Raw genomic sequence first — 14,490 nt, 5'->3', positions numbered from 1 at the left:
CCCCCCACCTCCCACCCCCTCCACATGCCTGTCCTGCCCATAAGAAAGGCAGAAACGCAGAAGTCATTATCAACCCACTTTCCAAATGATGCAGAGGTATAGAGAGGTTAGATGACCTGGCGGAAGTTTCCCCAGACCTCTCTCCCTCCACTTGGTTTTCTTTCCATCAGTACCACACTCCTCCCTAAACAACAAATGGAAGCAGTATTTCAGGGAGACAAATCTATTTCAGGAATCAAATGCTTCAGGCACTGGAGGAGACCAATTGCATCTAAACAATACGCTGATTGCAAATGAATGTTTTTTTATTAGTATTAAAGCTGATCTGGCTCGCTTTGTCACTCTGTTAGCTGTAAATTGTGTTAGTTACTACCTGGCCTTTAAAAGTAGTAAAATGCACTCTCTCACAGAATAATCAAGATCCTCAAATTCAGACCAGCTTTCTCCTGGACCTCACATTAGTTTCTACTGTAACTTGCTCATAACAGCTATCCAGGCATACCTTGGAGATGTTGCAGGTTCAGGTCCAGATCACCGCAATAAAGCAAGGATTGCGGTAAAGTAAGTCCTAATCTTTTTGCTGGTGATGAGTCTTGCCTTCAGTTTGTAAAAAACGCAACAACTGTGAAGTGCAATAAAACGAGATGTGCCTGTATTTCTTTCCCTGGGAGATGCTAGACGTGCATCTGGATTCCAGTGACTACATTTCCATAGCTTCCAATCACTTCTTCCCAGGCCCTAGTACACTGCCTGTGATTGATCCATGGGGCAAGGCTCAGGCAAAGAAACCTGGGCAGAATTTTGGTGTGGTATTCCTTTAGTTGTTTGTCTTCTTCCCAAATGGCTGAATTAAGGGACTGGAAGAGTTCATTTGAAAATTATTATTAATATTGGACCTGCTCCCCGGTGGAACCAATGTACCTTAGTCTTTAAGGAGTGGCAGATTCATCCAGTGAGATAAATTAACTCAGGAGCAGATTATCATCTGGTGCCTGGTAGGCAGTAATTTGCTAATTGATATTCTGGTTCCCTGGAAGAATTAATTTACCTCTCGTTGGAGAATAGTTTATTCTCAGGCAGTCGTTCCACCCACTTCCTTCTGCACCATCTCCTGGCTCTCAATACTACGTTTAAAACTGGTCAGATCCTGGGCCACATGTTTATGAGTTGGTATTTCATGCTAAGGAAACCTGATAAATGAAAAAGTCCTGACTTTCAAAGCAGATTAAATGGATTGTCAGCCACTTTATAGAAGGAATTTTCACTTTACTAATGACATTATAGAGCTGCCTAGCTAAACAAAACAAATTTTGTAACTAAAACAAATTTGATGAAAAAAAGTGTGCTTTTCAAAGGTATGGAGATACAGGTGTATTTGCAAGTTTTCCTCAGTCAAAGTCATCTTTAGAGTTTCAAGAGCTATGCCAAAAACAGTATCTTATACATTCTAGCTACTCAGTAATTATGTACTGAATTTAATCTGCCACAGAATTCATCAAGATGGATCTTCACAGGGTTGCCCAATTTCTGCAGTTCTGACATGTTGGGCCACGTAAATCTTTGTGGTTCGGGCTGCCCTGTGCATTGTGGGATGTTTAGTAGCACCCCTGGCCTTTACCCACTAGATGCCAGGAGAACTCCTATCAGTGTGACAATCAAAAATGTCTCTAAACATTGCCAAAAGCCCCCACTGCTCAAGTCACCCCCAGTTAAGAACCACTGGTCTAATATTTTTTTCTCCTCCTTGAAGTCATTTTTTGCCATAGTAGGTACTTCCAAAATGGCAACTAAAGTCCTTAGTAGTGAAACTAGTGTTTATTTTAGGGTCAGAAAGATTTGTCACCTTCTACACTCAGTAATTCCACAGGAAATGGGTAGCCAAGTGGAGTTGTTGACACAAACATGTCCATAGTAAGACAAACTCAAACGTTTTTCAGAGTTTTCTTTTCAAAAATAGACATAATAAAGTGTCCCTTGGTTGTCCTCCTCAGAAATGATTGCACTTTCTGGCTTTGGCATGTTTGCCAGGGAGTCTGTTTGTATTTGTGCACAGTTTCGTTAAGCTTTCTTTTTTAATGTTTTATTATGTTCCCATATATGTATTTTTTTAATATAGGAAAAATATATAATCAACAACCTCAGGTTTAATGTTGCCTTTTGTGACTTTTTACTTTCTTATTATAGGGTCACAACATCTTTGCTAATTTGTCCTCCAAGGAATATAGTGACCTTATGCAACTTTTGAAGCAGTCAATACTGGCAACAGACCTCACACTGTACTTTGAGTAGGTATTGGCTTTTGATCTATTTGACAAATGGGTATCTAAAATTTCAACCTGTAATTAATTTTCAGGTCCATACTGTAGGTTGCTTGTTATTCTAGCACTGATATCAAAGTGTAAATGAGTGGAGTATAGTGTGGGAGTGGAGTCACGGGAATTGTAATAGATATGTATGATATTGTGGGGGGAAAGTGGGGCGGCGGATTGGGGGAGAGGGGTTGTCACTTCAAGGGGCAAAAAGTATAACTATTGCACTGTGTTGTACAGTTGAAACTAATTTAAAAAATGTGTGTTTCACAATTAAAAAAAAAAAAAAAAGGGGAAACAGGTTTCTTGACCATGAAACTTTTCAGAGACTGGAATATTCTAATGTGTTTTGTGAAACTCTAAGAGCTGGTGCAAGAGGTGTGCAGCATTTCTCAAAGCGATCTGTCCAAAGATTCCTTTTACGATGGACCATCTTTTAGGACTGCTGTTCTCTATATAACTCCATGGTCGTGTACTATACAAGACACAGAGACGCTAAGGAAATGATGCCTTTAGTTCCTGGTCCTCAGGGCTGCCCTTCACATGAAGCCAGCTTGTCTCCCCCTCTTGTGGTTATGGCGCACTGAATAAGGAGGTCTCTTTTTGTTCTTGAGATAGTTTAAACTGACGACTGTCACGTGCAAGTACCTTAACTAAAAAATAAAATGTGGACAGGGGAAAGAAAAAAGTGTAAACGAGCTAAACTTTTTCTTGTTTTTCTCTCATCTAAATGAACTTCATTATGGTGTATCTATAAGACTAACAAATCAGGACTACAACCAAGAGATTTATATCTTTCTTCTGTGTTATGAGCCTTGTTTGAAATTTTTGACTCTGAAACTAAGTAATGACCATTTTTATTTTAAAGACTGACTAAGATTGCTATTTTAGACGATTATTTCTTCTGGTCAGATCTGTAATGGCATTGATGATGCTAATTGAAAAAGATTTGTTGCTGAAAGGTTGATTAGAAATCCAAGCCTTCATTTCTTGCCTCTCCTCTATCTGTCTTTCTCAGAAGGGCTGTCCCCCTTTTTATCCAATTTCAGGCCCCCATCTGAACTGTAAGTTCCATCCCCTTCATTTCCTCCTAGACCTGCTCCATCCGGTGCCACGTTTTTTGGCAGTCTGGAAATCTCTTCCTTCACTGATATGCACAGTTTTCTCTTAAAGACCAACTTCCCTTCCTTAAAAAATTCTTTCACTTGATCTGATGCAGATCTTTAATTGCTTTTCAATTATCTTTCTTTTGCTGCCTAGCTTTTAAAATAAATGGCACACATTAGTACCTTTATTTTCCTAACACCCATTTACACCTTAAAGAGCAGCATCCACCTTCACATTCTATCAAAATTGTGACCTACTTTCAGAGGTCACCAGAGACTTCCTTGTCCCCAAATTCAATGTTCTTTATTTATTTCTGATATTTTCTAGCTTCTTTGAGACATCTGAAGGTTTACTGACTCATTGTCAATTTCTACACTCCTTTCTTCCCCGACATCCAGCTGCCTTTCTCCTCTTCTGGGTCCTTTGTGAGTTTCTTTTATGCTCCTATGTATGAGTTCTTGAACCCGTGTTCTTCTTTCTCTACTGTACTTAGATTCACTCCCCTGACTTCATCTCTGTAATACCTTTATATAGATAGGTCTATAGAAGACTCTGGAATCCTTCACTCTAAGCTTCCCTCATATTCAGGACATGTGTCTCCAACTTCCATCTCAAAACACTTCAGTAGCTTCATTGCTTTCAAAGCAACCTCTAAATTTGCGTTTGACTTTCAAGGCCCCCCATAAAGTGCCTTCAACCTTTTGTTCATTCTTATTTTCCAATTCCTTCCTATATGATTTGTCTGCTCCACCCAGACGGGTCTACAGGTTACCCTTTGAAAACGCCTTATGCAGTGCCCCTCATACCCCAATCATATTACTATTCCAACACGGAATCTCAACCCTCCACTTCCCCATCTGGCTGAACTATCCTTTAGGACTCATCTCTTCTGCCACCTTTTCTAGGAATCCTGTGTCACTCACTTTGAAATCTTACTGCACATTGGCATTGTATCAGTTAGAATTAGATTCAATTGTAAGGGACAGAAAACCCAAAATAACAGTGGCTTCCTTTTCTATCATGGAAAAGAAGCCTGGAGATAATTAACCTGCAGCAGGTACAGTAACTATGTTAAGTCATCAGGAACCCAGGCTACTTCTATCTTTCTGTACTGACACCTTCGACACATGGTTTGCACCTTAGTCCAGGATAACAGCTCAAGCTCCAGGCATAATGTCCATATTCCAGCTAGCAGAAAGAAGGAAGGGACAAAGAAGAAAGGGCCCAAATTCTGATGCAAGGTATCTTTTAAGAGAGTTTTCGAGAAACTCCACATAACACTTCCACTTATATTTCACTGGTCGCAATTTAGTCATTTGGCCATACCTAGGTTGAAGGAAGGTTGGGAAAGGAAGCCTTTATTCTGGATGTAGTCATGTGTTACGTGGCGTTTTGGACCTCATATACAACAATGGTATACCGTGCAGCCTAGGTGTGGAGTAGGCTATGCCATCTAGGTTTGTGTAAGTGCACTCTGTGATGCTCCCGCAATGATGAAATCACCTAACGATGCATTTCACATGACGTATCCCCATTGTTAAGCAGCACATATCTGTAATCGTATGCCCCACTAAAATCCAACGGTTCTATTACTAAGAAAAAAAGGGAGGAGAAATACTGGAGTAGATAACTGACAGTGTGCCACATGTATTGAATGTTGGCTTCTGCTGCCTGGGTTACTACATGGCAATAATGGAAGGAGTAAAGGCTTTGGAATTATTGGCCTGCATTTAAATCTCATTCTGACATTCTAGTTAAAAACTGGTATATTGAGCCCAAGTGTCTATGTCTTCTCCCTCCTGAAACTTGACTGAAACAGTAAATGAATTTAAAAGGTAACAAAGGCATCAATCTGCAAGGAGGAAGAGAGAGGGCACATAACAACTGATAAGACATGTCAATACACTTGTGGAAAATGGGAGGCCAGATGACAAATGGTAGCTGGTCTACAGAGTAGAAGGGGAAAGTAGGACCCCTGGAGAAGGACAACTCTGAGAGAAAAGCCGGTTTGCCTTGCAGAACCTTGCTTGGGGCTCAGAGACAAAAAGTGCCATGAAAAGTGGATGTGACACTCAAGGCTTAAAACAAGGAGATTATTAGAAAGTCAGTCACAGAACACTCAGAGCCTATGAAGTCCTCCACCAACACAGCCAGAGAACCCCCTTTCCCCTACCCTGGAGAAGGCCAGAGATTTAGTCTCTGGAAAATGGAAGAAAGAGCCCTGGAAGCCTGCATTAAAAACCCATAGCCCATAGCCCAGTCACCCAGAAGCTAGAAGTCCATAATCCACATGCCCAGGGTTGTCAGATTTAGCAAATTGAAATACAAGAAGCCCAGTTAAATTTGCATTTCAGATAAACAATGAATAATGTTTTAGTATAATATGTCTCATGCAATGATTGTGTGGGACACACACATACAACTCCTGCTCAGTCTTTTAATGTCCTGGTATTACATACAAATAGATACCAAAGATCATAGAACACTGATGAAACCTCCCATATGAAACACACAGGCTGAAACTAACAAAAAAAAAAAAAAGGGAATCAGAGAAAACAGGGAGTGGAAGAAATCACAAAAACTATTGTTACTATCCTTAGGGAGCTAAGATAGTACATCCATGAAACAAGAACAGGATGCTTTAAAAAATAATGGGGTGGGAGGGGTGACCGGTAGCTCAATTGTTTAGAATATGGTGCTGATAACACCAAGGTTGCCAGTTTGATCCCCACATGGGCCACTGTGAACTGTGCCCTCCTTAAGAGTCAACTATGCCTTTGTAGCATGAAAGCAATGTGTTACCAATGACCATGGCTGTTCCCCAATTAATAATAATAATAATAATAATAATAATAATAATAGGGGCACCACAGGAGAAGAAAGAGCATGTGTAAATTAAAAACATGGTGATCAAACTAAAAAAGTCATGTGAAAGCATTGAGAAATACAGTCACAGGATAAGAAAGCCACAATATTGAAAACACTGCTTTATTTTATTATATAGTTCACCCTTGAACAACACAGGCTTGCACTGTACAGGTCCACTTGTACAGATTTTTTTCAATAAATACAGTCGGCCCTGTGTATCTGGGGGTTTCACATCCATGGATTCAACAAACCATGGATCAAAAACAGTATTTTCGGTCCTCTATTGGGACTCCGTAGAGGCAGAGGGCCGACTGCATGCATTGTTGTACACTATTTTATATAAAGGACTTGAGCATCCATGGATTTTGGTATCTTCAGGGGTCCTGGAACCAATCCACCACAGATACTGAGGGGTGATGGAAGTTTTTGGAGAGTCCAAAGTTATATGTGGATTTTCAATTGCATGGGAATGGTTGGAACCCCTAACCTCCACATTACTCAAGGGTCAACTGTATGCTTTTTAGCATTATTTGATTTGTTAACTATGTATGTATTACTTCAATAAGTATAGTTTTTAAAAAATTTTATTGGGGAATTGGGGAAGGGGAACAGTGTTGGGAAATCAGAGAAGGGGAACAGCCAAGTTGTTGTCCTTCAATCTTAGTTGTGGAGGGTGCAGCTAGCTTAGCTCCAAGTCCAGTCGCCACCTAGCCACCCATTGGCAGCTTGCGGCCACTCAGCTCAAGATGCTGTGTTCAGTCTTAGTTGTGGGTGGGCAGAGCCCACCACCCCATGCAGGAGTTGAACCGGCAACCTTGTTGTTAGGAGCATGTGCTCTCACCAGCTGAGCCATCCTGCCACCTGTTGGCAGCTCAGTGGCAGCTCAGCTTGGGCGCAGCTCACTGGCCCGTGTGGGAATCGAACCAGTGACCCTGTTGCTCAGAGCTTGCACTCTTAACCAACTGAGCCACTCAGCCAACCTGGTAAGTATAAATTTTAATTAGTTTAAAATTTATTTAAAAAAATTAAAATCCCAGCTCTGCCACTACCTAGCTGTATGTCATCAGACAAATCATTTACCTCTCTGAGCCCCTTCATGTGTAAAATGGAGATTCCAATACCTACGTTATCTGTCTTATAAACATCTTATATCTTGTAAATGTCTTATATGTCTTAGAAATGGCTACATCTACAACCTCATTTGCTTTATAGCCTATTTTGCATGTTTTGTGGCTCTCATGTTTGACTTAACTACCATGATCTTCCCTCTTTTTCTGAATTGATCCTTCATTTGAGACTTATGGAAGCCTATATCCCTTTAATGTTTTTATTTCCTGTCTCTGACACTTGCAAGGTTTTGTCTTATTTTTCTTAAAGCAGAAGCATTTTCCCAAGCCAAGTTTCCAAGTAACTTCTAAGGGAGAAAAAAATCTCAATAGTTGGAGTCCATTTATCAAGCCCTGTTAGGGATGTGACGAATCACTGAGTGACCGCCGGAATTCAGTCAAGGAAGTTGGTTGCCACTCGTTTTCTCATTACTCTGTTCTTATCTTAATGCTACAGCCCCTGCTAATGTTTGCTGACTCCCAGAGAAGCTGGCTGGTTCTCTTTTTGTCAGCGTTATTGTTTTTTGAGGTTCTGAATAGCTGCTCATTCTCTAATCTAGACCTTCAGGAGGGTGATTCACTTGCCTGTCTGAAGTTGCATTAACGTGTTGCCATATTTTTAGCCAAAACAATCCCTAGGGTTAATGAGGGGGAAAGCAGCTAGTACAAACTGTCACCCAGATGCTTTTATTTCACAAATATATGGTGTGGAACTGCAAGGGATGTTAGAAATGATGTAATCCAAGTCATCTTTTTTTTTTGGTAGATCAGGTACTAAGCTTGAAAAGGTTAAATAGTGTAGTTTGGGTCACATATAATTAGTGTCTAAACTGGAACCTACACCTCTTTGAGGGCTTTTTCCATTATCACCATATACCCTCTCTAATGGAAAAAGCAATAAGTAGTTGTCACTTGAATTGGGGATAAATTACATGGCAATATTGCCCTTCCCAGGCATGCATAAATTTGTTTAATATGAGAATGAGCATAGGTTCCCTGTGCCCTGTCCCAAAGCAGAGCTGAGACATAGGGCTTACAGGCGGTACTTTAGTCTTAGAAGTGACATCATGAATAGGAGTAGGGGACTAGGACAGTGAAACAGCAAGTAGGAAAGCTATTATAAGGACACAGTCCCTTGTTGGTCACCACTGTGGTCCCCCAAGCTTGATCCCTCAGGGACTGTCTGAAGCCTTGTATACTGTACCTCAAAGTTATCCGCCAGCCTCCATCTTCTATCAGCCAAGGTTATTCCATGGGGGTTAATTCCCACCCCTTCAGGACATGCGTGCCCGAGGGCTGGGGATTCCTGTAGCATCCAGTCCTGTAGCATGGAGTCAGAGCAGCACCAAGACAGAAAGTAAGCAAGGCACAGGGCCAGCGAGACAGGAGCTGTGGCACTGGTTGAAGCAGCAATGGCTGGAGGAAGGTGAGCCAAGGGGATGTGAGGCAGCCCCACACAACTGCTATCTAGAAGTCTAGATTAGCATTGGTTCTTCTGCCCTGACTACTCAAATCAAAGTCAAGTCATGATACAGTCGAGGTCAACCGAAGAGTAAGCTCACTGCTTCCTCCCCTGGAAAGGACCAGGGCTGTCAGGTAGAAGGTCTAGGCCTTTTGGAGAGGGGTTTATGACTCATTGCTCGGGGCAGAATCTCCTGCGATGCACAAATGTTAAGAGTCCTGGAAACATGGAACCCCTTTAAAAATAACCACAAACTTGTCTGTTCCCCTTCCCTGATTCCCCAATAAAATCTTTAAAAAAAAATAAATAACCACAAAAACGTGTAACTAATTTCTGATGGCTTTAGGTGTCCACAGGATTCTATCCTACAAATGACAGATAAAAGCAGACTTCACAAGTTTAAAAAACAAAACAGAAATTCTCGATGTGAATTTTTAGGCTTCACGACCTATGTTAATTCTTCAGTCTGATTTTCCAACTCACTGAAAACATTTTTCAGTTTCTGCTGAGTGATTTTCTAAAATTGATTTCTGTGCCTGTTTCTGAGTCCCTGCAGTGAATAAGGCTTTGATAATTAAATAGTAATTTCAGCATCTCAAGCAGGAATTAGATATACCTTATCGGTAGCCAGCCATGTGACTTTGAGAGAGTCACTCAACCTCCCTTTGCCTTGGTTTCCTTGTAGCAACATGGGGATAAAAACATCACCCACACCAATCCCCGAGGGTCCTTGTGGTGGCCAAAGGAGATTACCTATTTGAAAGATAATTTGGTAATTTAAATAATGAAGATTTAAATAATCTGAATAATTAAAATTTAAATAATTTAAATAACATTGATAATGTAAAATACCTTATAAATAAAAGGGTCATTCAGCCAGAAAATTAAAAAAAAAATTACAACATAAAAGATGAAGCTTGTTGGGGTGGGCAGGGAGAGAGAGCCAAAATTACATGCTTTAAAACTTCAAATAGAAGTCACAAATGTCCTGTAATATTCGTCTGCATATAAGTCAACAAAAATGACCTGTGCTACTTCCACAATTCATAAGAAAAACCAGTACTAATATTTCCTGAGTGCTTACTTAAAAGCTTTATCGCTTTACACATTATCCTGTTTAATACTTAGAGCAGTCTCATTACCATAGATACTATGTTTGACCTCAAATGCACATGAGGAAACTGAGGTTTGGAGAGATGCAGTAAATTGTTCACAATGTGAAATGGTAAAGCTGAGAGTTGAGTGAAGTAGCCCGACTCCAAAATGTCTTAACTACTCTGCCATTTTCTCTGCAGTTATATAACTATTAGCTTAAGAGTACTGAAGAGGAAACTGAGGCCTATCCTGGGAACATTCAGGCATTAAGGGAAGCAGTAGCTTGAGTATGCCCCTGTCTGAGGCCAGTTCCAAGCACACTAGGGAGCAAGCCAGTAACAATTCAACTAACTGCAGACTCCACCAGCAGAGTGGAGGGCTGGTGTGGAGGCCCCAGGTGAGAGCTGCTTAGGTACTTAACTGGTATAGCAGAGACTGCAATTAGAGGCACCATGCTGGCAGCTGAGCTAAGCTGGGGCCTCAGAGGTTGGCAGTGGTCTAGCTTCCATAAAGTGGTGGAGAGCGTTGCTGTCAGCCAGCAGTTGTACTTTCGCATCCATCCCCAACACTATCTCTCATCTGCTAGGTGCCTGTTTTGCACCCAGTGCTGTTATAGGCACTACAGTATCTCCCTGTATCGCCACTAGGATGGGAGCCCCATGAATGCAGACATCTCATTCTTGGAGCCCCCAAACTTCACACACTACCTGACATAACACAAAATATAAACTTTTTTGATATTGACTTTCTCAACCTATAAAGTAGTTATTGTTATCCCCATCCTATAGATAAGGATACTAGACTTAGAGAGAATGAGAATTTGCCCAAAGTCATCAAGTTTCTGGCTCATATCTCCATGCCACATTGCCTCAGACCACCATTTAAACCAAGAATTAGCCAATAGTTCAGATTTTATAAATTCATTGAGTGCTCAAAGCCTTTTTGGTTGGTTTTCTAAATTAATCAGATTAATCTTCAAATTGAAAATTATTCATCCCCTTTGTGCTCTACAAATATTCATCAACAATTATGAAAAATGCTCAGTCTAATGGTTTCTTTGTCTTTCCAAAGGTATGCAATAAGTAGCATTTCTCAAACGCATCTGATAATGACGGCAAAATGTACTACATTATCTAAGATTGTTGGAGTCATAGTTTGACCATCCTTTTAAAAATTAGATTAATACCTTGAACGATTTATTTTTTAAAAATACAGGAATATTCATTCATTCATCATTCAATGAATGTTTATTAAGTGTTTTCAACTTCCATAGTTGCCTGCACTCAACTAGCCACTGTACTGAGAAGGAAGACAATAAATTACTGCATAGTAAGGTGTGATGACTTATAGGGATTAACCCATTGCTCTTTTCCAAACATTCTTATATTTTAACAGAGCCTGATAAATTAACCCGTTGAAATTATTCTAATGTTAGAACAACAGGCCCTGGGGCAGGTTGATGAAAGAAATGTTTTGGTACTTTTTGATGCATTTCAAAACAGTTTTATATATATTCATCCGTGTATCCCCACCCACATGATATTGCAACTGAATTTAAAAATAAGAAATTTGTCCACTAACATTTATTGATGCCTTCTTCACATCAGGCTCTGTGCTAGTTACTGGGGATGCAGAGGTAGGTAAGACATGGATCTTACCCTCAGGGACTCAGAGCTCAGTGGAGAAAAGAGAACACTAATACCGTAGCACGTCAAGTGCTGTGGCCAAAGTTAACGCAGGGGCTACGGGGGCACGTGCCATCTAGCAAAGCCCTGAACCACATCTTGGCCTGGTGATTGTGGTTTGACTGAATTGATGGTTAGGGCCTTGTGTTGTCTAATCTGCCATTTTCAAACTTCAGAGTAATTCTAATCTTTCCAATTTTATTCATGCTATCAACATCAGCACAGCATCAAACGGGTCCTTGCATTCTTAGTTGGCCCTTGTATTATCAGGGGGATAATTCATTTTCCAAATTAAATTTATAACTTTTTTTTCCTTTAGTCTTAATTACTGGAGTTAACATATATATATATATATATATATATATATATATATATTAATTTTCTATTCTTCTCTGGTGCTTTTACACCCAAAGTCCAAAATCTCTCCAGAACCACATTTCGCAATCAATTCCAGATGTATGATTTGCCTTTTGCATGAGCTGTAAGAACACTGAAAAACCAAATATGCCATGTCTCCCTGCACCCACTCCAGCCCATCCACACACACTCCTGCCACCTCTGCCTGGTAATCCTGGAGTTGAAATTGCGGGAGAATCACTATCATGATTTGTTACCTCAGCAGCAAAACTTCCTTAACATTCATGGACTTTTAGTAGATTCAGAACAGTTAGATAAATAGCTAGATAAAGAATATATATACACACATATATATGCATAGATATATAAATTTACAAAAAAATGTTCCTGATTAAAATATACACAGGAATGGGGATTTCTCGCTTTATAAGTAAAAGGTGCCTTGCAGATAAATGGCAAGCCAGAAAGATTTTCAGTGTAGTGATGGGTGACTGGTAACCAATCTTTAGAATTATTTTTGAGGGTAATTTTAGCAGTTCTGTTCAAAAGATGCTTTTGTAAAGACTGCAATTTTTCTGAGTGACTCATGTGTCAGGAGAGTGGGATAAAAGCCTAATAAAAATATATCTGATTATAAATAAGGTTTTCCAGTACATTGCTTTTCACTAGCCGACGTATTTGCCGTTGTCCTTGAAAACCAAGATTCCCAGTGATCTGCTTGAGAAGTTAATGAGATAGTTCCTCATGACAGGGAGTCCAGATCCAGGGAGTACTATATAATTTTGTGGATTTTCAACTGTTCGTTTTATCAGTCCCATGATTTCAAAAGTGCTCCTATTTTTAGCATATTTGCATATGCTCATGCTGTTGACCCTGTAATCTACGTACACGTACACATATAGATGCTAAAAGGAGAAGCTGTGTGACCAAATTCACTTCTCAAAAGCACAGTGAATTTCACATTGTTGTTTTGTGATGATTATCACCAACGAGGATGTCAAAAATAAGCCACCTGGAGCCGTGAAGCACTGACCAGGCCTGGACTACCTGCAGCTCTTCTTTGGAGCATCCCCTGCTGATATTGGAAAGACCTTTGCCTGGTGCCTGCCACGGTACTCAGCACTGGCACTGCCTTGGTACAGCAGCCTGCCATGGCAGCTCATGAAGGGGTTCAGCCTCTGCTGTCCATATTCTCACCACACACAAGGCTATCTGTCTCCCAAGGTTCATACTACACAGTTTACAAAGATGGTCTCATGGGCTAGAACTGGGAGGCTGGGGACCTTAAGTCTACCTAGATCTCCCCATAACTGCCCTGGGACCCAGAGCAAATCAACTTCATCTTCATTCACCTTGAGTTTCCTCACCTAAAATGAGGGAACTACAGCAGATTTTTCTCAAAGGTCCCATATACCTTGAACAGTCTGTAATTATAATGAAAAGGCAAGTTAAATATAGAAAATAAATCATTCTATGACCCAGCAATTTTACATAAACATAAATATATAGATATAGATATAGATAATATATAGCTATATAGATATCTATATGTATAATATAGACAGAGAGAGAAAGACAGAGACAGAGAGAAAGAAAAAAACAGACAGGCAGAGATAGAAACCTCACACGAATTCACAGAGACATGTACAAGGATGTTCGTAGCAGCATTGTATATAATAGCAAAAAAACAAAAAAAAGGGAAACAATCTAAATTTTCATCAGCAGGAAGAGGGTAAATCAACAGGGATATGCTGATCCGTGGACCACCAAGCAGCAGTGAAAAGGAATGGCCCTGCTCTATACATAGCCACCTGGATGAGTCTCAGAAACACTGAGAAAAAGCAAATTGCCAAAGAATACATTCACTGTGATGCCTTTTATAAAATCTAAACCACATAGGCAACATTATGTATAATTGACCTAGTAAAATTGCAAGGCTACACGTGGAGATGACTTCTGTGTACTTTAGAAACTGGCCATCTTGTGATGGCAGAGAGGCAGAGGCAGCAGGGCAGAGATGCCAGGGCCTCAATGGGACAGCTCTAGCTTTTATTTCTAGACTGGGTGGTGAACGGATAGATTCTCTATGTCCATTGTGTAATGTTACACCTATTAAAATATATTAAATATGCATAATAAATTTGTTATGTGCACTTTGCATATCATCACTTCAAAAATCCTTTTGCAGCCTTATGAAAATGGTTAACCCCGTCTCTTGACCTTTCAAGATGTTAATTTTCATAAACTATAAAAAAAAATTTAAGTGTATTTTGGGTTAAACCTTAAAGCATCTATTTGGCACTTATGTGACCAAATATACTACCAGATGTATGATGTTCATGGTTTCACCAGTGACTAGACTTTTCCCATGTTTATCTTGATAAAACTGTGGTGTGTAGGAAGTCTATTACCGTCTGAGGTCATAGCCAAACCATGGGACTCCAGAATAAATAGAACCTATTATGAAATTGCATACTTTTGTTAGTGAAGGAAAAATAAAA

The 14,490-nt window shown here is 40.0% G+C and overlaps 1 protein-coding gene across 1 annotated transcript in view; it reads left to right on the top strand.

The window, feature by feature from the left end:
• Positions 1 to 14,490, top strand: part of PDE11A (phosphodiesterase 11A) — a 398,336-nt gene that overhangs the window by 322,326 nt on the left and 61,520 nt on the right. Inside the window, exon 14 of the mRNA XM_019654011.1 lies at positions 2,185 to 2,285. Coding sequence (XP_019509556.1) covers positions 2,185 to 2,285 — 101 coding nt within the window. The remainder of the gene's footprint in view (positions 1 to 2,184; positions 2,286 to 14,490) is intronic.

The sequence above is a fragment of the Hipposideros armiger genome, unplaced genomic scaffold, assembly GCF_001890085.2.
Source record: "Hipposideros armiger isolate ML-2016 unplaced genomic scaffold, ASM189008v1 scaffold_212, whole genome shotgun sequence".
Classification (NCBI taxonomy): Eukaryota; Metazoa; Chordata; class Mammalia; order Chiroptera; family Hipposideridae; genus Hipposideros; species Hipposideros armiger.
The sequence above is the reverse complement of the archived record's forward strand: the minus strand, read 5'-3'. Positions and strand labels throughout refer to the sequence as shown.